This window comes from Stegostoma tigrinum, chromosome 8 (assembly GCF_030684315.1).
Source record: "Stegostoma tigrinum isolate sSteTig4 chromosome 8, sSteTig4.hap1, whole genome shotgun sequence".
In the NCBI taxonomy this organism is placed as follows: domain Eukaryota; kingdom Metazoa; phylum Chordata; class Chondrichthyes; order Orectolobiformes; family Stegostomatidae; genus Stegostoma; species Stegostoma tigrinum.
This window is the reverse complement of record NC_081361.1, coordinates 58,455,189-58,480,868: the sequence shown is the minus strand read 5'-3', so window position 1 is coordinate 58,480,868 and position 25,680 is coordinate 58,455,189. Positions and strand designations below refer to the sequence as shown.

The following is a 25,680-nucleotide window of genomic DNA, read 5'->3' as shown; positions in this document are numbered from 1 at the left end:
AAATGAGCAATTTAAGTAGCAGGATGCTCTGTAATAATAGAGTGCTAATAGAACTATTTTGTCAGTACTGTAACTGGACGGTCATGTTTGGAAACATAAAAATGTATGGTTGCTCAGACAGAACAAGGAATCACAGCATGTGAAATTCAAACTTTGGCAAAGTACAGAGTAGGCCATTACACACATTGCCTGACTTGCTTATGCCCTTAGACAGGAATAATACCCTGCTGGGCATCACCAAGCTCCAGTTTTCTATAGGATGTTGTTTGCCACTGTAACTGAAGACACCATAAAAATGAGACATGAATGCAAAGTACAGTAGCATTAGCATTTTATTTTCCTTTTTATGTTGCATAGGAAATGCAGCACTTGCTTCCAGTAATCGTATTGTAATGTGAGAAGGTGGTAGCACTATGGTTGAATACAAGAGTTAAACTAATCCACACCAGCTCAAAACTTGCAGAGATTTAGTTGAGTAAGAATTGATGCCCACAGTGTTTCTCAACCAATAACATACTTTCACATACACGTTTTTTTTTTAAAAATGACCACGAGAACAGAATCATTGCCAGTACTAGAGGCACAACATTTTTACTGAATTCATCTAAAGTAAATTTTCAACCGTGCATGAAACTAAACAGCCACTTTTTCTCGTTTTAAAAATACGTGCTCTGGTGTGAAGGTAGGGGTGGGCACGGGTACCCATTCACCCGCCTGTTAAAGTGCTACCTGCTCCCAAAGATCTAAATTTCTTTTAAGTCCTTCTGTTGGGAAAGGAGCTTCTAACCCAGACAAAACAGCACTGCTGCACAGTAATGGGACGGTAAATGCACAGACGTCATTAAAAAAAATTAAACTGAATCGCGTGCGATGCCACTTATAGGTAACTTTCAGGTAAGTGTTGTCGGGTACACAGTTTCTAAATTTTGAACTGTGCCCACCCCCTAGGGTGAAGCAAAATAAACAAACAAAAAAGTAATACTGAAAATGTTTTTAAAAAGTAAATGTATTACCTCGAAAAATACTGAAAACACCCCCAAAATAGAAAGATGTGTTCTCAGTGAAATATCTTTAAAACTATCTGACAAGAACCAAGTCAGGAAAAAAAAATGACTAACATAAACTTGAGTAATATTTATACAGCTCAATAAGCATTATGGAATAGCATGCAGTAATATTGTATGGTTACTTTACATTTGCTTAATCATCAGGAGAAGGTTCTGACAGACAGCGAAGGCGACCGTTGTAGAAAATTGTAGTTCAGAAGATTCATATAATACAGATTTCACAGGCACCACTTTTTGTAATGTTTCAGGTAATATGCTGGTATTCTTATTTCTTTCTTTTATCTAAAGCTGGCATTTATAATAATGACAAAAGGCAAGGATTGACGTAAACTCAATAGATACCAAGGTTAACGATAGATTTTGTGCATAGTTCCCATGCAGAAAACACTGCTACACATTTACACTGTCATAAAGCAAGTGAAGTGAGCCCAAGTTGTCACATTTCATTGCCAGCCTGTAATAGCACCATGTAATGGATTTGCATTTAACAGTAAATTTAATTATAAAGTTGATGACACAGTATTCATTACAATTAAGTGCTATGGACAGCTTCAATGTTACCTGCTACACATCAAAGCAATTTTCGGTACTGGCTGGAAAGATTTTAAACTTTTTTTTATTCAAAAGACTTCCTAAGTTACGAGCTGAACTGTTATACAGCCTAGGTTTGCAGTTGCAAAGCTGAATTTTACTGTCAAACGCTGATGCATGCATTACTCTCAAGACAAGACTTTTTAATTTTAGTGCATCTGAATCCTGCCAGGTGCCATTAAAGCTCTCCTTATATTATCAAGCCAAACTCAAAGTCATGTTCTTATGGTACTTTGTTCCATGGAGGCCTTCTATCAAAGATATTTCCAGAGACACAATTCAAAGTGTAATATTGTTTGACATTCCAAAAATCACCACAAGGAAAAAAAACTGTCTCAAGCTGTGTATCTGTTTTTTTTTGTCCAGTATATATTTTAACAACACTGCCACTACAAAGCTGCAAAATGCATGAAGAAAAAGGTGAGACAACCTGTCATGGAACTTGCATATTCCTGCGGGCTGACTGAGTTCTGCAAACTATGCTTCTGAGAGGAAATCTTATTCTTGTGTGGTCTTTATCCCTCTCCCTCCCTTTCTGGTAAAGAAAAGCTGATCTAGCGCTTCAGGCAGTTTTTAGTCTGGCACTACTGTTATTTGACTAAGCTCAACCTTGACTCTGAAATCGGTCAATCAGAACTGCAGACTTATTGTCAGACAAAAAAAACCATGATCATTGTTTTGTACAAATAAAAAAGACAAAAACATACATTTCTAACCTGATGTTGCAGACATGAACATTGTTCTTTTTCTACCTTGGCAACATTCTACGGTTACATTCTAGAAATGATAATTCAATACTCAGTGGGTTAAGGTAACATTTAACCAGCTTGAGGAGGTTGGTGGTGGTGGAGGGGGGAAGGGGAAGGGGAAGGGGGAGGGCATGGGGAGCGGGAAAGAAAGAAAAATCACACTTCTCGTGGATTTACAAAATGACATGCTGTCTATACCTCCAGAATGAAACTGAATTCTCATTTTGTTGTGTTCGTTGCTTGATACTGTGGAAGAGAGTTAGCTTAATAATACTTACAACCCCAGTCTGTTTCATCCTTTACGCTTTTGCCTACACACTATCATTTTTTCAAACCTTTTAAAAAACTTTTCCTTTTTAAACTTTAAATTTGTTCAGGTTCCCCTAGCATCTTTCAGACTTGAAACAACAAATACCTTCAAAAATACAGCATGTAATATCCATTTACAATGGTTCTTCAGTAGCCTACACTTTATAAGTATAGGAATATGCCATACCAATCGAAGAAGAAAAATAAAGTACTTAAATACATACAAAAAGGAAACAGGAAAGTTTTAAACTCAAATCCAGTTCCCAGAGGAATAGCAATACTACGAATGCTGCCTTATAACAAACAATCAGAAAATCCACTAAGCTAAGTTGACAGATTTTTTTTTCTCATTTTAACAATGTTACAAAAGTTCCTGCATTACAAAATAGGGCAGATTAAATCAGTGTAATTAATACAACTATACAACATACAAATTACAAATCTGCTGAATGGGCAGCTCAACTTTTTTTCTTTCCTTGCTTTGCAGCCACGACTAATCGCACTCACCAACGAAAAAAAAATTTTAAAAAACTGCCCGAACTATTGCTTTTTTTTAAAACTGTTTTAAAAACAGGGTGCAATTTCTTTTACTTATTATTTTGTATGTACAACCAATTCTACTCTTAAACCTTGGCTTTTAACAAGGTTCTTACAAAAAAAGTTTGTCCGTGCTATTTCCTTCACTGTGAAGCACTGCAAGCTGCTCTTTATAGTGCACATATGTCAATGTAATGCCCAGCTACGTGCTAAAGGAAGGCTAAGGATGTGGATTACAAGAAATTACATCGAACAATTACAATCACACAATACAGTATTGTGGAACACTTACTCACCACTTAGTAGACACCTATCAAAATCCAGAAACTTGTTTCAATCATTTTAATATACATAATCAGTAAACAATTTGAAAACTTGGAAGTTTCAAATGTGCATATAAAATGGGCATTTTTTGATTTTTCTTGAATGCAAGTTCCTTGCAGTCTGCTATGCTGAGAAAAAAAATGGGTCTGGGATTTGAATGAAAGTTTAAGGCTCAAATGTGAACAAACTGTTCTGAAATTTGTTGGAGCAGGGTTCAGCTTAGTGCTTCACAGTTCTACTGCAACTCTAAGGAGAGCCCTTTCTGTCTGTGCATTCAGCGTTTATAATTTACAAGACAAACACCTAACAGACTGCGTTAACAGCAGCACCAACTTTGGTCAAATAAAAAAAATTAAAAGTAAAACTTGCTAAGCATTTCTACATGATAAATCAGGTATTGCATATTTTTTCATATATCTGGGAAAACAAAGGAAGACACCAAATAATATTAAAATGTAGCAACATCCAAAAAATATTGATACACTAGCATCTACAGATTTCAAAAGCACTGACCGTACAGGACAATGAAATCTAATCCTATATGCGGCAAAACTGATTTGTTTACTACATGTTGAAACTTTACAATGGCTGACATCAATGTCGCATTTAAAAAGTGTCTCTGATTGCTACACCAGGAAAAGACCCAAGAGGATTGTTACATTATAGGAACATGTGCAATGATTCCACGTATAATTGCTATCCAGGGCAAGGCACATTGATGCGGAATTTTTTCATATTATTCGTGCAAATCAAGAAACTTATTCCATTAGGGAAAAAGTGAGGAGCAAAAGTGTCTTCCCAAGACTTTCTGTTTACTGATTGTATAGGACAGTAGTACAGGCCCTTTTTCTTAGGCCCAACACGTACGTTTCAAAAGGCAAGTGCCCGGAATAGGGATTATATTTCTTGTGTCATAATGCACTATACATTTTTCCTACATTGTCTATATAAAAATTAGTCACTAACACTAGATCATGCATTTTAAATGTCTGTTTGGCTGGCAAGCCAAGCAGAGAATATATACGGTTGGTATACCATGGGAAAATGGTTTGTTAAATATTTGCAAAGCCCACCTCATAGCATGGATGAGGGCTTGCTTTGCTGTTTGGTCAAAAATCTATTTCAATGCAATGTTTTTTTATTACTTACATGTACAAGTTGCTTAAGTCAATACGGATAGATTCTTAGATATAATGTGTGGATCTGAATTCCAGCGTTCTAAGGTGGAACACTAATAAATTTGTCAAGATCTCAATCCGCATACTGTGTCTTTGAACTTGGAAAGAAATTTACTTGTAGTACAATGTGGCGATTTTCCATTATGTGCTTAGTTAAAACAACGATTAGCTATAATTTTGAATGTAGTTTACATGATCTGGTAAAAGCACCATTAGCTTTTTTTTAATTTTTTTTTTAAATCTTCCTTCAGTTTACTTGAGGGATGCAAGTTTATTTTAAAAAAAATAAAAAAAGCAAAAAATAGCTCCCCTTTTTTTCTTGCAAGGCTATGATTTTACCCCGATAGTTTAGAGTCCTGGGGTGGGAGGACTTGGAAAACAAAAATAGAATTTTCAACAATCTCTATCATACAAAGTTATTTAACTATCCAATGAAATTGCACTTTACTCAATTAATCAAAAAAATTAAACCTTTTTTGATTGATTCCTGTCAGTTTCAATCAAAGCAGACCATCCTCCCCAGTTTGCATGGATTTCTTATTTTTAACATTTTTCTTATTAAATGTCAGAGAAATAAAACAAAAAAAATTGGTGTGAATGCAGCATTTTAATCTTCTTGCTATGAGATATTTGAATTTTATATACCTTTCAGGATGCCTTTTCGAGCCATGATAACTGATGTACGTCAGTATATAGCTGTGTTTGAGTTCAATTAATTTTCTGGAAAAAAAGAAGAGCTGTATTTTGTGATATGTTGCAGAGAAAGCTGCCCTAGCTATTTCCATGGTGTTGCAGTATTTTGTATCTTGCAGGATTTAGCTATGGAACTTCAAAACACGTGTGTTTCATTATCTTTCACTAATATTTTACCTGTTGAGGGTCCCTGCTTGCTCGAGATAGCCTGAAATAGTTAGACTCTACATAATTGTATAATAATCATACAGTCAGTAAGTGATATCGGACTATTTCTATCCGGTATGAGAAACTACCTTGCTATGCCTACTATGTTCTACTATTAAAACACTTCATCAATTTCTAACAGAGCCTAAGTATTTCAGCTCCTCAGTAACAGACCCTTACATATCAATAGCACGGTAACAAAAATGACGAGTATGACCAGTTCTTATTAAGTAAATCCACTGCTATGGTCTTCATCATTCAGCCTTTAGGCATGCTGTTTCATGTCATTTCTTCTGTTGAAATTCTATTGATCTCCCCTCCCCCCACAGCTTGAAGTGAAGATGTCTTGCTCCCATGTTACAGAGTTGGGAAGGGATCAGGTGATCTGTCTGCTGGGTGGCGGGAAGCTATGGCCTTTATCCCAGGTACCAGGACTGGAAGAAAGAAAAAATAACATTAGATTAGATAGCAATTAGCAACATGCAACACGCTAAAAGTAGTCTCTTACTTCTTAAAGCTTTTCCAAAAATATATATGCAATTTCTTCAGCAGTTAAATTGGAGTTGAAGATGAAACATTCATAGAATATTGATTTTTTCACAATAATGACTCTAGGCTCTTTATACGAGCACTAAGCTTTGACATTGTGCATTATACACACTTTATCCAAGATTCTAAAAGGAATACCGTTAGCAGAGTAGAAAATCCATTACCATTTGCCCTTTCAAATGTGTATAGCAGGTCAGAGCATAACTGTGATAATCTTGCTGCTGGAACTATGAACTTAGTTTTTGCTTTCAGGCATTAATTGAATTGGGAAACATTAAAAACATTTTACATTTTTATCACTCAATTTTTTTCATAAAAATATTCTAAGAAAGGTAAAGGGTTATGATTCAGCTTTCACACGTATCTATTCTTATTACACTATGACAATATTAACTGTGCAATGCAAGGAAAATCTGAGGAATCTCATGTAATTCAGTCCCTCAAGCGTTTTATTGCCATTCTATTAGATAATTGTCATTCTGGAAATCTGTACAAATTAAATAAGTTCTTCAGTTTCGAATAAACTTTATAGAAATTTACATGATTGCTAGGTATAGTTTTATTTGTTTCTCGAGATCATAATGCATCTTTTGATGTTACTCCGGTTGTTGAAGCATTTGTCGGATGTTAAATAGGTCTGTAACAAGTAAAACATACTCCGAAATGATTCACAGGATTTAAACTTGACAGCAAACAAACAAGCTTGGTCAAATTTATCTATGTATTACCATCATGATGATACACTTTTGGTATTTTTTTTTCCTCACTGAAGACACAAAGTGGATTTTAGGTGCAAAATAATCTTTTTAAAAAATCCTAAACAACTCCCCACCTAAAACATCAGTTGAGGTAGGAACATGGCAGAACGCTCAAATATATTTTGTAACAAAGTAGTCAATCAATTCTGTGGAGTGAAGAGCAATGAAATCTAATATAGGAAAGCATGTCAGATGCAATGCGAGGAGTACCTAGAAGTCTGGTGCCAGTCCAGCAAAGCTGCAACATACATGCTGAAAAGTTAAAAGTTAAAGTCACAACCAATGGGCCAAATGGAAACTCTGAAATTCTGTCATCATCCAGTTTGAATGATGGTGGACAATTAAACCACTGAGACAGGAGGCTCCAAAATCCCCATCCACACCAAACGCTGAGTCCAACAGATCAGTGCAAAAGATGAGGCTGAGCAATTGCAACCACCTTCAGCTAGACTACCAATGAGAAGACCCATCTCATCCACCTCCAGAGGTCCACAACATTACAGAAAGTAGTGTTCAGGCAATTCAATTTACTCCACATGGCATGATAAAACAGCTGAAGAGACAGGATGCTCAGGTGCGTCATAACATTTCTGAGCCAGTAACAGTACTGAAAACTTGTCTTTTAGAGCGAACTGCATCCTGAACTTAGAGTCCAGAAAACCATGAGAGAGCTGAAACATGAGTCCTTGCTAGATTGGTGGCTCTGGTGTCTGATCTGTGGTATCAATCTCATAGTTATGAATGAATCCATTTAAGTTTTTATTAACATAGTCAACTGTCAGTCAGATTCATTGCTTCTCTGCAGTGAGTGAATGGTGTGACAGTGCTATCCCTTGCAATGGAGTGCATACGGTTCATGGGAGAGCTGGTGAGGAGGGCATGTATTAGAACAGATTCTGGGGGTTGTCTGAGGGGAAAAAATTCTTGGCATGAAGGGTGTGTGAGCGATTATGAGGAATGAAGGCCAAAGGGGCTGTTTTTATTATTTGACAAGGCCTTTTAGGTTTACAGATGGGACAACATTTCACAATAACTTTTAAAAACCCACCTCGGTAATGGCTATGTCCGAATATTTTCTGGAGTCAGCTGGCCTGACTTCAGATGGTGGCCTCCCTCTGATGAAGACGATTGCAACCATGGAGCTGGTTTTTCCCAAGGTGGGCACATGAAACTGACAATTTTCCCGATATTTGCTATCTGCCTTGAGGATAAATTTCTGATTATAAATTCCCTCTTCCTACAGTGCTCCTGTTTTGTACTAGTCCTTTCTTCCTGGTGAATGCATTAAGCCTTGCTTTAAATGCATCAATGTGTCCTGTTTCAGTCACTCCATGTGGAAGTTAATTTCCAACACAGCTAAAACAAATTCCTTCAATAATCTAATTCTGTTTTTTTTCTCCTTATTCTTTGATTGGATGTAGGTGTTGCTGCCAAAACCAGTATTTTTTGCCCACTCCTAATTCGTCTTGCACTGAATGGCTTGAGAGGCCATTTCAGACACCAATTAAGAATCAACCACATTGCAGTGGGACTGGAGTTACACATAAACCAGACCAGGTGAGGACAGCAGATTTCCTTCCCCAAAGGATATGAGTCAACTATGTGGGTTTTTGCAGCAATCAATGATAGCTGTCATAAGAACCAATACTGAGGCCAGCATGGATCCTAGATTTAGAGGGTGATGCAGTTGTAGTGTTCCAACCTCTGAGCATGAAGGAAGTTCAACTCCCACTGACTCCAGAGGTGCGCCAATGACAGATTGATTAACAATATCTATATCCCAGATTTATTAATTGAGTTTAAATTCCACCAATTACAGTGGTGGAACACAACATAGAATATTAATTCAGGCCTCTGCATTACTGATCCAGTGATACAACTTATTTTAAAAAACTCTTCCTAATTGATAACCTTTATCATGTTGCCTGCTAATCTTCTTCTTCCCTGAGAAATATTGAGCCCAGAACTAGTGCAAGTGACTGCTGACACCGAAGTGTTCACCCACCAACGGCTAACAGTATTATCTGTTTTGTCTGAATCAGAGCTTCCTTTTTTGAAAGAATTTAATCTAATGCATGAGAGTGAGATGAGATATGGTGTACGGGGGTGGAGGTGCCTTAGAATGGGGAAGAAAGGCATGGGGTGGAGTGCGATGGTGGGCAGGCGAAGGAGCCCCTTGAATAAGTGGGAGACTGTTCAACAATACTAGTATTTGCTGAAAAACCACATCACGTCCCCAACATTAGACCCCTTGCATATCCTCCTCCCCCCTTGCTGGGGTCTGCCTGACTGGTACTCATGGGGTTCCCCCTGGTTTTTTTGCTTGGCCTGCCTTCAGAACTACTGCTGTCCAAATGAAATGCAGCCCAGATGAGTTTTTGACTATGAATATTGTTCTAACCCTATCCATTTTTTCTAGCGAAGATTCTCCTTCTGCAACTAACTAAGGCCAAAGTTGTTTTTACAAAACAACTTATTTAAGATAACTTATTCACTTTATATATTCTGTATAAGTTTTATAAATCAGTCCAGCATCTACCCCTTCCCCTCCCCACCCCCGCACATTGCTGGGAAGATGATGCTGAAGCCAGCCAGCTTTAGCTCTAATTGGGAATTCCCACATCATAGAAATCCATACAAAGCTAAGAAGGAATGCTACAGGTCAAAAACTACTGGTGCGAAAGGTTACAGTCTGGAGGGGAAACAAGGGGCTGTAGTTATAAAGCCAAACCCCATGGCCTTATGTTTTCATTTCATGGTTTGAGCTTGAGCAGTGAGGTCATAGAAAGGATTGCTCCCAGACAGGAAACATACTGCGAGTAAGGAACCAATGGCATGCTGCTTGAAGCATGGAACAGATAACAGTGAGTGGAGCAGTAAAGGTCAATCCGGAAGACCATTTTCAATGAGGAGCCGTGTTGTGGTGCCTGATTGTTAGCATACTGCAAGAAGACTGCCCAGAAGAAGGAGCCAACCAAACTCAATAACTCTATCAAAGGTTTAACCTCTTTCATCACCAAACTGTCACAAACCTGCTCAGAAGGGTTTAGCACATTTGGAGGTTGGAACTGCTGGCGTGAGAGTCAAATATTCTGAGTCCAGCCATGTGATTTACCACCTTTTTCCTCTTTCAATCTTTAATCTAATATCTGATCTCCACTACTAACATTTTATCATCGCTGTCAGGTTTAAGTGCCAATAGGGGAGAAAATGGGGATTTGGGGGCAATAGTTTGAATATTTGGTTTGTGGTTTTAGGTGTTTCCATCATTGCCATTCCAAGAATTTTGTAAAGTATGTTTCATTAGTAATGAGTGGTTATTCCTGTTTCACAAGAAACAAATAGTGTCAGAAGTCTTCATGGTAAGTATAGCTTAGGAGCAATGAATTGAGGAACAGGTCATTAGGGAGGTGATATTATGATAACTTCACAAAACTTTCATCACATGTTACAGACCTGCAGATTTACACTTTGTGTTAGGCCATGTGGATAATTCAGTGTCTACGACATAATACTCACTTCAAAGAAATTCTGGCTTATTTTGTTATACATTTTCAAGATTTGGACATTTTTGCCGAACATATGCTATTGATCCTTTGTTGCCCTAATACATTGGTGGCTGATTTTGTTTCTGAACCATTACAGTATATGTTTTTAGAAGTTTAATACAACTGCATGGGTCACTTCAGAGTGCTGGATTTACAAATGATCCAGACCGTACAGCATGGCAGAAGTTTCGCTTGAAGTGGTCAGATTGTTGAATAATCTTGGGACATTGGCACCAGCTGAGCTCTTTGAAAAAAAAATCGAGTTCCTAAACCATCATGGTGGACTCTGAACACATGTCCTATAAATCTAGATAGTGGATTACAAGTAACATAACCATTTTACTGCCATATTGCCTGTGCTAAAAAGTGCAAGGTTCAGTATTCAACATCAGAGGAGTGCACAGATTTTAATGCACACTAGCATCAATTAGCAACTTTATGTGAAGGAAATACAGTAGCTTCAGCAGAATAGCAATTGGCTGGCACTTATTATAAAATAAAAACTGAAAGAACTGCGCAAGCTGTAAATCAGAGACAAAAATAGAAATTTCTGGAAATGCTCAGCAGGTCTGGCAGCATCTTTGGAGAGAAATCAGAGTGAACGTTACGGAGGACGGGTCACTCGACACAAAACTTTAACTCTGATTTCTCTCCACAGACACTGCCAATCTGCTGAGCTTTTCCGGCAATTTCTATCTTTATCTGGCATTTAGCATGTATGCTTTGAAGTTTGGTGTTCAGTCTTGCCATTTCTATTCTTTTGTTAGCCAATAAGGATGTACAGTTTAAGGGAAAAAGATTACTAATACAGCATTTTAAATTTAATGCATTATTCTTAAAAGAAGTGTGCATTTGTGCATTTTTAAGGAAGTGGTTTACAGCCAATAAAGCGTATTTTATTTAACTCTTTACACAGTTGAAAATTTTTAAGTTTTATGTACTTTTTTCTTAAACAAAGCCAAGCTCCTTTAAAACTTTAACCAACATATGTAATGCATTTATTTAATCATCTCCGTACTTTGTCACCATATTTTACAGCCCTATGAAAACATCTCTAACACTTAAAAGTGAACTCTCTGAAACCCAAAGGGAAATAAAGAAACATGCATAATGTGTGCTTGGACAACTTCTCAAAAAATGGGGTTTACAGTTAAAGTGAACAAAAATGAACGTCGCTTAAAGTGAAAGATGCGGTACTACAAGCATTCTTAATTAAAAAGCCATGTCCTGTGTAAAATATTACCAGCTTTTGTCAGCAGGGGGTGCAATTGAACACAGCACCTTGCTTCCCTCTTTACTGCAGTGTGTTTAGTTTGCAGTGCTTCTGCCCATTCTCTTAAATTAAAACAAGACTCTTTCCCACTCTTTACTATTCACTGCCTGGCAGGCAAGGTTACCCAAGAGCAGTGCTGTAATCCTTCACAGAAATATGCTTTATTGATTACTCTGGTCTATTGTTCCCTTTTTAAGTCCCCCAAGTTCAAGTTCATCCTGGTGTTAGATCATGTCTGGTTTCCATTGGTTACCAGACAGACCTAGACGTGACTATCATTATCAAGAAACACTCTGCTCTCCACCCACCAGCCTTCGAGCCGCTCTGACGTAGCATCTCTACTGCCGACACATTGAAGTATTTATTCTGCCTAATTTATGGCCCATGCTGTAAATGAGACCACGGTCCAAAGAGCAACACTTGTATATTTAATTAATTTTCTTTCTCAAGCATATGGGAAGATTAGACAATGGCTTAATTATTGCATTTTTCTCCAAACACTCAAAACTACCAACCTCCAAATAAAAGGATTTGTGCAAATAAGGGACCTCCAACTGCATACAGATTTTCCTTTTTTTTCCGAAAGCTATTGGCATTTGATGAAATACTTCAGCAGCTCCCTTGTATTTCATTACATTTTTCAAAAGTCAGTGTGAAGGTTGCTTCATTTAGATCTACAAATCAACCAGTGACATTTTTTCCCATATAGTCTATCCACATGCTCAGAGAGCCACTTTAAGGTTAGCTTTTAATCAATAAAACTTGCTGACTCTGTACTTTTCTGCTGTGCAGTGCAGCTCCTCGGCGTGTGTCTTGCTGTTACTTGAAGATGTGTCTTACAGCAGCAGTAATGAAATGTCATTTGAAGTTTTTCTCAGGAAGATGGCATTGTGGAGAAAGATTTACAAGACTGAGAAGAAGGATTTTTTTGTTAGGCATCATTTTCCACATTACTAACTTACATACCGTCATTTTTCCTCCTCCTCCATATCTTATGCATAGTCATTCAGGATAATACATTCTATAATCAACTTGTTCAGAGATGTTACTACATGCCTCTGGAGCAAGTGGGGTTTGAACCCAGGCCTCCTGCCTCATAGGTAGGGATGCTACCACTGTGTCACAGGTGCCCTCTGAATTCAGGATTATAGGCTGCAAAATCTCACTCTTAATTAGCAACCTCCATCGATTGGAGTTGTGGAGAGCTTTATGTACTCAGATGATCCTTTGAAGCTTCTTGTTCCTGGTACGGCCAACCATGGAAGCTAGCTTGATGCAGGGAAGTGTGAGCTAAAGTGCAGTTCAAACTGTCTTCAGTGGAAGTGCAGGTGACGGAAGACTGTGCATCTCACAGAGTCGCGAAGGCAGAACAAAAGTTACAGAAGTGTTGTTCCAGTCATTGCGGTTTGACACATCATCAAAATCTGCCCACTGTCAGGTCATGTGGACAGTGAGTGTCCCAAGGTGCACCAAACTAAAGTTCAAGCTATCTTTAAATATATATTCATTGGATGTGGGCACCGCTGGATTAGCCAGCATTTATTGTCCGCACAGAATTGCTCAGATTTGCACTGGCCTACATATGACTTCAGACCCACGGCAATGTGGTTGCGTCTTTGCTGCATGCTGGGCAATTAAGATGGACAATAAAAACTGATGAACAAATGAGAAAAAGAGAGATCAACTGCCAAGTTCTGTGGTGATTAATAATTGATAAGAAAAAGGCCTGTGAAGGTGGGAGTCCCCAGTCAAGAAGCTGCACATACAAGAAATATGTAACAAGATAGATAGCCAGCTGTGATGGGATACAGGAGTTTTTGGGCAGCAGTACCTACGATTGAGTAGTTCTTCAGGGTACCCTTCACTCACTCCAAAAGGGGAAGGGGCTGGAAGAAGTGCTCTAAAAAATTGGCTTGCCCCTTGCTCCTGGTTAGGGGACAGCACTCTCTCCAGGACTACGATCTTTGTGATTTTCAGAAAGAAATTATTTTATTTCCCATCTTGGTATGTTAGAACACTCATGGATAACCTCCAGAGTGACTCTACAGAAGGAAGAATTACAATTGTATTAATGACCAAGTGCTAATGACCTTCTTGAAGCCAGCTCTACGAGCATTCAGGCAAGCAGTGGTCACAGTCAGTCTCAGGGGATCGTAGGAAAATGGAATTGAGACTGTGATCTTATGAATGGCAAGATAGGCTCAAAAGGGGTAAACATCGATTCCTGTTCCTAATTCATATGGTTTGTAATCATGCAAAACCAAATACAATGGATAGACACTGTCTGGATGGCACTCTAAACTCCTTAATATTGAAGCAGAAAGAAAAGGAAGAAAATCCTGCATTCAGGAACCCACTGACTTACACACCCAAAGATCTGAGAGTTGAGAATTGTCCTGACCAGTCACTTGAAGACCCGTGTCAGAAACTCACAATCCTGAGTAGATGTCATCCTTCAATTAACAGACGTCAGACAGCAATGACAAGTGATACTACTGTGGTGAAGAAAATCGATACAGACAGTGGGCCACAAGATAATGAAGGAAGGCTTCCTCTCTCAAATGTCTGCAGTAAAGGATTAATTTTACCTCCACTTATGACGTGTTACTGTTGTAGTAGCCATCTCTTTGCTTAGCCTACATGGGCTACACAAATCCAATTCTGAGCAAATACACTTATAAGGAAACAATTTCTTATAGCACCTATAAATATTACTTAGTATGATTAGCACTACTTTCTGAAACTAATTCCAAGAAATCGTTACCACAGCAGTATTGAATCTTCATCCCTTGAGTAAAGATCGCCTTCACGCACTTTCAGTCCATCAATACAACAGCACTGTGTGTGTACCCATATAATAAACTGTGGTGGTTCAAGAAGGTGATTCAACACCACCTTGTTAGGAGCAGTTAGCAATAGACAAGAAGGGCTGGCCCAGCCAGTAATGCCAACATTCTGGAAAAGAATAGATTTTTAAAAAAAGAGAATAGTCACACCTACTTCCACTTATAATGAATAATTGTCCCCATCCAGAAAAAAATTGATTGACTGGGCTACCTCCCAATAAAAGCAGGTTCTTGCACAATATAAATTCAATAATTTTATTAAGTAACCATGCAATTATGTCATTATGCAGTAATTACAGAGCACAGTGACAGTGAGACCAAAATATTTATCCACTTTATAGCTCAAGTAGTTTCTGCTCTAGTTTTACTTAAAAAATCCTGGAAGCAGTCAAAAAATGGGTTATGTTAATTTGAGATCTGACTGATAGTGGAGGTGAAAGTCTTAGGAAAATAAGTTATGCTTACAACCCAAAATGCAGCAAGAATGAGTGAACGCAATACCATCATGTATTGCGGGGTTTGGTAAATATGGAATGAAGGCGAAATGTCTGAAAGGATAAGCTATCAAATAGTGCAAACGAGATGCAGACAAATAACTGAAAGATTCAATAACTATAGTGAAAATGGGGACGGGAAACTCCACCTAGCCCAATGAAGTACAAAGATTGAAAATGTTCCTGAAATGTGTACGACAGAACTTGATCACTGAGATTCTAGTACAGTAAGGAAGGAAACAGTTCCCAGGGTATGGTTCTAGGGACTGAAGTGGAACAAACAGAGTTTGTTTCAGCAAGGAACACATGGCAAACAATGATCATAACATCATTAAGTTCTGAGAAGTTATCAAAATGTGCAATGAATCATCCAAAGTAAAAATATACAAGTATTTGTTGTATTTGATTCAATGGTTGTGGAAGAAAAATTAACTGTGTTCAATTTTGGGAGAATGTTACACCCTGCTAGATTTTCCCCTGCCCAGGCAACACTTTTCATCGATACGTTGCTGATAAGAAAAAACTGGCCTTCTGCTTTTGAGTTGTAGGCAGTTCTTGCAACAGGGATGAAGGATTCTATGATTAGGAGCCATTTAAAGCCATCCATCTGTATTTTTAAATCATTTAACATTTCTGGTGTTTACTTCAGGGCTAGTTTCAGTGACATTAACAGTTCTATCCACATGGACTGGAATCAAAGCTTGGAAGGCAAAATAGGAATTGAATAATGGGTGGCCTTAAAAGAGGCAACGATTTGCATTCAGAAAAGACACATAACTACAATGGAAAGAAATGACATCCGGGATGACATAAGTATAGTATTTATTCATACCAAAAGGTGAAAAGAAGTGTCAAGTGGATGCAATACTGATAGTAACAGGTAGTGAGACAGCTCAGACTTAGCACACCGTTTTTTGGCCAATTTGATGCTTATCATGACTCAGATGTACCTGCAGGAGTTAACTGGAAATCTGCTGGCATGCGAGTGCTAAGCAGACACAATTTGTTGTGGGGAAGTGTCCAAGTGGGCTGCTCAGCACCGACTTCCATGAAAGGTATGGAATGCTCAGATTGGCACACACTGGCTCATTGCAGGTTGGGTCAATCAATGAAGGACAAGGCACCTAGATTCTCTCCTGTGGCACTGGAGGTCCTGGTAGAGGAAGACTGCAGGAGAATGCTGCCACCTCAGCCTCATGTCCCTCTGCCGAGCCTCATGTCCCTCTGCCGAGCCACATGACGCTCTCCCATTCCTTCTGCAGATCAAGCAGGAAAGAGAGATCTGGCATCTAGATTAGCAGCTCACATACAAGGGAGGTCAAGCATCTATTATAAACTTATAAATTCAAAAAAAATCTGGAGTCAAAAACAAAGGAGAGTTTAAACACAATCAAGACATTTGTGCAAGCTGAAGGCATGCCCAAGATTATGTGAAGATTTTTCATTGGTCTGTACTGGAGAAGAGAATTCTTTTTTTTAAAAGCCCATCTTCTCACACTCTCATTTCCCTTGGGAAAATAGCAGGTTAAGAGGTGGGTTGCTTCCCAAGCCGACTGTCAGTACATTGAAGTGCATCATGAACCTTCCTTCTGCGGTCAACAGTCCTGTTAGGAAGTTGATCCTGGAGCTTCTAGCTCAGAGGCAGGGAATCTATCATTTCACCACAACAATTCCAGGATGCTTCTAATCCAGCAGTAAGAAGAAGGTACAGCGTGTTCAATAGGATGAGCAATATAAAGAGAATATAGCAAAAGAGCTGGCAGTACACCGAGAGAGAGAAAAATATCCTTGTTTGGATGGGATGCATTCCAGGTTAATGAAGATAGTAACAATGAAAATTGTGAAGGCTTTGCCGCAGTCTTTTAGTTTTCCTTTGATACAGATGGAGTGCCAGGGGACTGCACAAATCCTAGATGTTACACCAATTGGGGAGAAAATAAACAGGGCGAGGGTTAAACCTGACAATGACAGGCTAGTCAGGTTGTCACTAGTCCTGGAGAGGCCGTTAAATAAACGGCATCAAACTTAACTGGAAAGAGTATGGGCTAAAAAATGAAAGTTAGCATGGATTTGTCAAAGGCAACTTACGTTTGGCTAAGTTGGAATTTGTTAATCAAGAAATGATGAGTGCAGTATGGCTATTATTGTGTATATGGATTTTCAAAAGGCCTTTGATAGACTACCGTAACAGTGGCTTGTTAACAATATTAAAACCTAGGAATTAAGTTGGCAGCATGGATACAAAATTGGCTAAGGGGCTGAAAGGAGAAAAACAGGTCAAACAGTTTAGAGCTGGAAGAACACAGCAGGCCAGGCAGCATCAGAGGAGCAGGAAAGTTGACATTTCAGGTCGGTGCCTAGCCTGCTGTGTTCTTCCAGCTCCAGACTGTGTTACCGCTGACTCCAGCATCTGCAGTTCTTGCTATCTCTGAGGGACAAACAATTGTTTTTCAGGCTGGCGGAAAATATACAGTTGTGCTCCCCATGTTTGGAATTCAGACCACTGCTTTTGGTTTGGACTTTGATATAACAATTATTATTTTAGATGACAACAAAACTTGGAAATTTAGTGGAGGTTGTACAAACCAGTGAAATGGGCACACTCATGGGAAGACAAGTTGGGAGAGCTGGTTAAATAAAGCATACAGCATCCTCGTCTACATCAAAAAGAAAAGGGAATTACGGTAACATTTTATAAAACACTGGTTATACTTTAGCTGAGATGTTGTGTTCAATTCTGTGTACTACACTTCAGAAAACATGGCAAAACATTGGAAATGGTACCGACTTGATGAGGTACAGTGGACGAGAAACTTCAGGTGTGTTAAGGGGATTAGGCAAAGTTGGGATTGCTGTCCTCAGAATGTCAAGAGGGAATCAGATGAAGGTGTTCGAAATCATGTACATGTTCTGTTGAGTAAGTAAAAGTGTTTCTTGTGGCCCAAAAGACAGCAACCAAAACAGGTAGATTTAAGCTGCTGGTCAAAAATGAACCACATCCAATACATGGAAACATTTTTTCTTATGCAGTAAGTTGTCAGGTATCATGTTATGACACTACTGTGTATGGTTTTGCACGCTAGCTGGATTCAGTTGGTAGCATGCTTACACAGGCTGAAGGCTCATTGAAAGATTGAGCACATTATCTAGATGAACACATCAGTGTCATATTGGCAGAGTATTGTCTTTTGGATGAGGTGTTGAACTGAAACGTATTCGAACCGGCAAAGACAAATTCAAATTTAGTTCAATGAGCGCAAAATGCTTGCATTATCCTGAGACTTTACTTTCAGCACTGTTTAAATTCTTAATGTTTTCTGAAAATACTTAAAGTCATTTTCAAAGCAAATTAAATACAAAATGGCTTTAACAAAGGATATGGCTACACAGTGCAAGGAAAAAAAAACACATGTATCTCACAATAAGTCCTAAAGAATTTGAATATGATACCTAAATAACTGACACCTGCAGGATTTCATAAATATGGGAACTGGTCACAAAGGTTTGTTGTGCATGTGAAAATGATTAGTTCACTTTTTTCTAAAGACTCCAAATATTTGTTAGTTACAGAGCCCAACAAGTAGGGCTTCTGTCTAATAACCGAGGGAATGAGGCATGGTTCAATTAATTGCAATGATAATAAATGTATACAGTTCTTATGTGATGGCAAGGAAAGGCTATTTAAAGTAGGGAGTAGTGAAATAAGGTTGTACAACTCGTGGCCCCAAATTGTTTCTATGTAAAACAACTGGGTGCTTCAGAAAATTGTCTTTCTGGATGCAATTCACTGATGGCATTTTTCATGTGGGAAACACCTCTTCAACAATTCTAGTTTTCTTTTAAATCTCGATGCAATGATGCAGCAGCATCATCAGAACAAAGTTCTTTCGGGAAAGCCATCATAAAAACTTCTGGCTGTCCTTGCTCAGTATTCAAGGTGAAATGTGAATGTAGTTTAAGATGCGGATTTAGTTCTTCAACTGTTGTTCAAAAAGCAATGTAATCGCATCCTCACCAGAACTGCTGAGTAAGCACTTAATAACTGCCTGCATGTGTGTGTCATTTCAAAGGTATTCAGCTCATGTAATGCAAAACAGTCACACAGAGATTGTGGTTATAAAACACCATTTTAATGGTGCAAACTGATCCTGTATTGTTACAATGAATAAAACAACAGTTTATATTATTCATCAGTCAAACATCTATTGGTCCATGTGATCTCTTATGAGTTTAAAACTCTAAACAATTTGAATCGACAGGACAGACTATTAGCAATATTATATCATGCAACCACATTCAACAATTCTGAAATAAACATCAGAAATGTTAAATGATTTAGAAGTACAGATGGATGGCTTTAAATGGCTCCTGATCATAGAATCCTTCATCCATTTTGCAAGGACTGCCTACTACTCAAAATCAGAAGGCCAATTTTTTCTTACCAGCAACGTATCGATGAAAAGCGTTGCCTGGACAGCAGAAAATCTAGCAGGGGATAACATTCACCCAAAATTGAACACAGTTAATTTTACTTCCGCAACCAATGAATCAAATCAGTGCTCAGTTGTCCCACCCACATACCAGTTGGAAATGCTGTTAAAAATTAACAGGAGTCAGAGGCTTCATAAACATTCATATCCACAATCATTCTGGATCTGCACACTTGAATGAAAAAGACACGGCCAAAATATTTACAAACATCCTCAAGTGGATCATCTGCTGATTTCATGATTCATCCACTAACACTCCTCAGGTCCCCCAAATCATAGATCACAGACTTTAATTGTGTGGATTCACTCCATCTGATATCAAAAGATTACTGCAAGTACTAGATATGGCAAACACTATGGGTCTTAAGAACATTCAGCTTTATTTTTGTAAAAACATGCATTCAGCCTCGTCCAAATGTACACAGAATAGCTGAATTCCAAAGGTGAATAAACCTGATTGTCCTCAACATCAAGACAACATGTGACTGAATATGGCCTTAAGGATCACCAGCAAAATTTCATTCAATGGGAATCATAGGGAAACTTCCACAATGGCTCGAATCAAATTGAGTATAGAGGAAAATGGTTGTTTTTGAAGGCCAATCATTGTATCCCTGGATGCTGCTGCAGGAGTTCCTCATGACAGTGTATTAGGTTCAACTAGCTTCAACTGATTCACTGACAAACTTCCCTTCATGAAGTCAGAAGTAGGGATGTTTGTTAATGACTGTGCAATGTTCAGTTCCATTTGCACTCCTGCTGACAGTGAAGTATTGTGTGTTCACATGTAGTAACACCTGGGCAGCATTCAGGATTGGGCTAATAAATGGCACTTAATATATGGGCCATACAAGGGCAACATTACGATCACCTGCATCAAGAGTATTTCTAACTGCTTCCCCTTAATGTTCAACAGCATTACCAATGCAAAGGCATCAATCATCAACATGCTTGGTACTCCACTGATCAGAAACATGACTTCACTAGTCATATAAGTACTGTGGCAACAAAGGTACGGCTGAGTTTGGGATTTGTGCAGTGAGTAATTCATCTCCTGAGTCCACAAAGTCTACCACCATCAACAAGACACAAGTCGGGCTGGAATGAAATACCCTCCCCCACCTGCCTGGATGAGTGCAACTCCAATAATACTCAAAAAACTCATCAGTATCAAAGACAAGCAGTCTACTTGATCAATGTGGATTTATGTGCTAGAAAATGGACTTAAAAAAACAACATTCTGAGTTGTTTTCAATAGTTCTACTTTTTCATCTGCTCCATGGGTAGAGAGAGGTTTCCATTTGTACACCTTAAGCAGTCACTGTCTTCGCCATCAGTGCACTGTGCTTGCAAAGTGTAGCGTTGACAAGATACCGCACAATAACTTACCAAAGGCATCTTTAACAGTACCTTCCAAAACCTGTAACCTCTACCATCTAGAAGGACAATGGCAACAGGTCCTGGATGGGACATTCATCACCTGAAAAGTTTTTTATTTATTAATTCAGGGACTGTGGGCATCACTGGCTGATTGCTGATCTCTAACTGCCCTTGAGAAGGAGGTGCTGACCTGCAATCTGCTTAGTGCAGATACACCCAAAATGCTGTTAGAGAGTTCCATGATTTGGACCCAATGATATTGGAGGAATGGTGGCATATTTCCAAGACCAGATTGACAGAGGTTTGGAGGGGCACTTGCAGATACTGTTTTCACATGTATCTGTGGCCTGTTCCTTCCTAAATGGTAGTGGTTGCAGGTTTGGAAGGTGTTGTTTCAGGAACCTTGGAGAATTTCACCCCCATCTTGACTTAGGAATATAATGCCATTCTTCTGTCACTGCTGCTTCAAAATCTTAGATCTCCCTACCTCACAGCACTGTGGGTCCATCACAAGCATGCAATTCTTGTGATTCTGTGGGGTTGTGGTAATTTCACAGGAATAGTATTACAGAGACCCAAGTTCCTTGCTAATAATGCCCATATTCCATCAAAAGATGAAACAAACACAAATAGGCTACTCACCACTTCCTTCTCAAATGAAATTTGAGATAAGAAATAAATGTTAGCCTTGCAGTGATTTCATGTATGCAATCAAAAAGAAAAGGAATTGGGTGAGAAAGGTTCACCTGAATCACATTAACACTTACAAAATAATTCGTGCCTCATTACCACAGCAGAAATAATGCAAGGAAGGCAAACTTCTTTGGAGACAGGTCCAAGAAAGTAATTATTATTTTGCTTCTTACTGAAAACATTCTAGTTTTATAATTCATTTCTTTCACCAATAGCCACTTTGATCTTTGTAAAAAAGTAAAAATTCTTATTCAAAAGGTTTATGATTTCTTATTGCACAACCGCTTATATTTCAAGACTTCGGTTAAGGTAAAGACTGGTATGTTCCAGGCATTGAGATAACAAGGTGTCGAGCTGGATGAACACAGCAGGCCAAGCAGCATCAGAGGAGCAGGAAGGCTGATGTTTCGGGACTAGACCCTGCTTCAGAAATCATCAGCCTTCCTGATTCTCTGATACTGCTTGACCTGCTGTGTTCATCCAGCTCTACACCTTGTTATCTCAGATTCTCCAGCATCTGCAGTTCCTACTATCTCTGTTCCAGGCATTACCTGGGTATGCCAGCAACCTGAGTGAATCCAGTTTCAAAAAAAAATATTCTCAGGATATGCTAACAAGATAGCATGTATTTTCCATTCTAAGCAGCACTGAACAAGTTTCTTCCTGGAACTGGGCAGTCCTCAAGATGATCATGTAAATATAATAGCATGTTAGAAAATCCTAAGATTCTAACTCAATGAAAATGAAGGAAAGAACTGTGATATACCCATAAGTAAGGATGGTGTGTGACTTAAAAGATGGGCTACTTTGATTCATCTTGTAGGTCACAAACAGTGCAGGCATTGTGTACCCCAAAGCCTGGATATTAAACCCAGTAGCAGATACACTAATCAAATTTACAGCTCTATCCTGCATGAGCAAAGCAGTTGTCTCAATATCTTGGACAATGTTTATCCTCAACCAACATTACTGCAAGACAGATTATCAAATGATTACTTTATTGTTGCTCTTGGGTCCTTGCCTAGTGTAAGTTAGCTTGCTGGTTTCCTAAAATACAAGCGAAAATCTGATTTCCAGTTGTATTGTACTTCGGAGTATCTTTCAGTTAGAAAAGGTGCTATATAAATGGAATTTTTTTTTACAGTGGAGATTTGAATAACAAATGGATACTACAGACATAGATTTTCATTGACAGTACAGTAATAAGTCCAATTTAGCAGATACTCGTGTCACATCAAGAAATAACAATTATCTTTAATAGTATTACTGGTAGAATTCATCATATTTGGATCTGACAATTTATGTTCCCCACTAATTAACTCCTGTAATGTGGTTCCATTTTTAATACACAGTTATGTGCAACTCATTATAAGATTTCATGTTTCAAGATAAATCCTGCGACAGTGATAGTTTAGTTGGAAATATTATGGAATCCACAGCTGTGCAGCATGTTATATATCCTTCCGTATGTCTTTAGGTTTATTTCATCAAGTGGAGAACCTGTTGCTGGTGAATCGTCCCTGTTTAGGATGGATAAAAGTCATTTGATCAATTGTCCAAACTGTGGGCCAGGGTTTTAATTAGAAGTCTGAGAGATAAGAAGATGAAAGTACATGACCTAATTCACAGTTCACAGGTAAAGTCTGCTCATAGAAACAAATAACATAGCATAACAAGCTGGGTGAAAGCTGTTTGAATGTTAACAGTTTGTTAAATGAGAAGTTATCACAGCTGATCAGAAATAATGATAACATGGTGAATGAAACATACTTGTTTAAATGTTAGTTGTGATGTCTTAGTTACATACTCACATAATTTTTTTATGATGTGAAGGTGTCGGTGTTGGATTGGGGTAAACAAAGTCAGAAGTCGCACAACACCAAGTTATAGTCCAATAGGTTTATCTGAAATCACAAGCTTCCACAGTGTAGCCCCTTCATCAGGTGAAGTAAGAGAGAAGCACACAGACATAGAACTTACAGGCAGAGAGATCATGGGCAGAGAAGTCAAAAGATTATATAAATGATGTGAGTGCAGTGTCGAATAATAAGTGTCTGCAGGTGATCAAGTGTCAGATAGTGTGAGTAAAGTATCAATAGCTGAATAGCAAGTGAAGGGATGACGTATAATCTGATGAAATGAGATACAGAGTTAATTACAAAAAATTCTAAATAAGGACATGGGCACTACCATCACACGTGGGAAAACCACCCACCATGTACACAGCAGATACTCATGGAACCTATGTTGCAGACAAAGATGCCCCAAGGCATGGTCTGTTGGTGAAACCATGCAGATGCTACGACAATGGATGAATGGACACTATGCAACAATTCCAGTTGGGGAACACTTCAGTCATCAAGGACATTCACCATCCGATCTTCAGGTAAGCATCCTCCAATGCGGCCTTCAAGATACCGAACAATGCAAATTCGAGGAGCAGAAACTGACAGCCCAACTTCCGTACCAATGAAGACGGCCTCAACTGACATTCCACTGATACCACATGTAGGATCTTTTGATCCCTCTGCTATAAATTCCGTCTGTGTGCTTCTCTTTCACTTCATCTGACGAAGGAGCTATGCTCCAAAACCCTGTAATTTCAAATAAACCTGTTGGACTATAGACTGGCATCATGTCAATTTTTTAATCAATGTACCATCACATTTTTGTTGCATTATACTTTTTAATGCTGTTTAAACATAAAATAAAAATGCTGACAACAAACAGCTGAATTCTTCAGACTGAATTCTGCCATCGATGTGTTGCTAATCCAAAATATAATTCATTTAGTAACCACAATGTTATTGGAGTGAAGAGAATTAGCTAAAGATTAAAACATAGAGGGTAGAAATTACTGGGAAGTTTTCAGGTTGACAAGCTTTTAATAACAGGGTGCCATACGGAGTATCAGTTGGGGCCTCAGTATTTCTAATCCATTTCAGTGGCTTAGATTAAAGCATTGATTATAACATTTCCAAACTTGTTGACAATATTAAACAAGTTCAGAAATTATGTTGTGACGAGGCCACAATGTGCCTGCAAAGGGATATAGATAATTCAACAACAGTACCTTCAAGCCTACCTTCACTGAGCAATTGGGATCCCTACAGTTCCATACAATGTATGACTGGCATCATCAACAGCTTTCTAAATAGACTCCAAACCATTTTCTCATCATGCAAGCTTGATGCTGAAATATGGAGCACCAAAGTCATCCTGAGGGATCGTGGCTAACCTGCTCAAACAATGTCTCACTGTATATTGCATGAATTTACAATAGATCTAACACTAACAAAGTGCACAATCTACCTTCAAATTCTGAGCAACAGCACACAACTATTATACAGGAGGAACATGAGTGTTGCTTGTCATTAACAGGTTGCTGCTGTTTGGAGACAAACTGCCATTCTGCTGGTTGCACAAATGAGCAATGCAAATGATGAATTTCAGTGCTGGACTGCATCTAAGCAATCGAGTCATACATCTGAAAGACTGGCACATTATACAGCATTCACCCTTGGCAGTTTGCAACAGGCAACCTACTAACCATGTCCAAACAGCCTGACCTTGCAAAACGATAGAGAGTCCAACACTAGTCGTGAATATTATGATTGGACAACATTTCCTAAATAATCTTGAACGTGCTAATAATTATGCTAACGACCATGTTACAATTGTCAGTTGACCTTGCATGCGGCACATTTAAACATACTGGAAGCTGAATATGTACAGAGCTCTGTTCTTTGCAGAAAAAAACACATATGAAGGGTCTAGGCCCGAAACGTCAGCTTTTGTGCTCCTGAGATGCTGCTTGGCCTGCTGTGTTCATCCAGCCTCACATTTTATTATCTTGGAATCTCCAGCATCTGCAGTTCCCATTATCTCTCACATATACACATTCTGCCTGGTTCTCAAGGCATTGCCTTAATCAAAGAGTCAACCTGCCCACTTTATCAAAACTTGGCAGTTAACTATCATCCAACTGGTACAT

The 25,680-nt window shown here is 38.6% G+C and overlaps 1 protein-coding gene across 20 annotated transcripts in view; it reads right to left on the bottom strand.

The window, feature by feature from the left end:
* Window positions 1-332: 332 nt before the first annotated feature.
* nfia (nuclear factor I/A) overlaps window positions 333-25,680 on the bottom strand; it is a 738,669-nt gene continuing 713,321 nt past the window's right edge. For 19 of the 20 annotated variants that reach the window (XM_048539762.2, XM_048539775.2, XM_048539772.2 and 16 more), the window contains one exon: window positions 333-6,089. In XM_048539762.2, the coding sequence (XP_048395719.1) occupies window positions 6,072-6,089 (18 nt within the window). In that variant the 3' untranslated portion in view covers window positions 333-6,071. Of the gene's footprint in view, window positions 6,090-24,166; window positions 24,281-25,680 lie in introns of those variants that run through there. The other variant, XM_059647912.1, reaches the window with a different exon arrangement.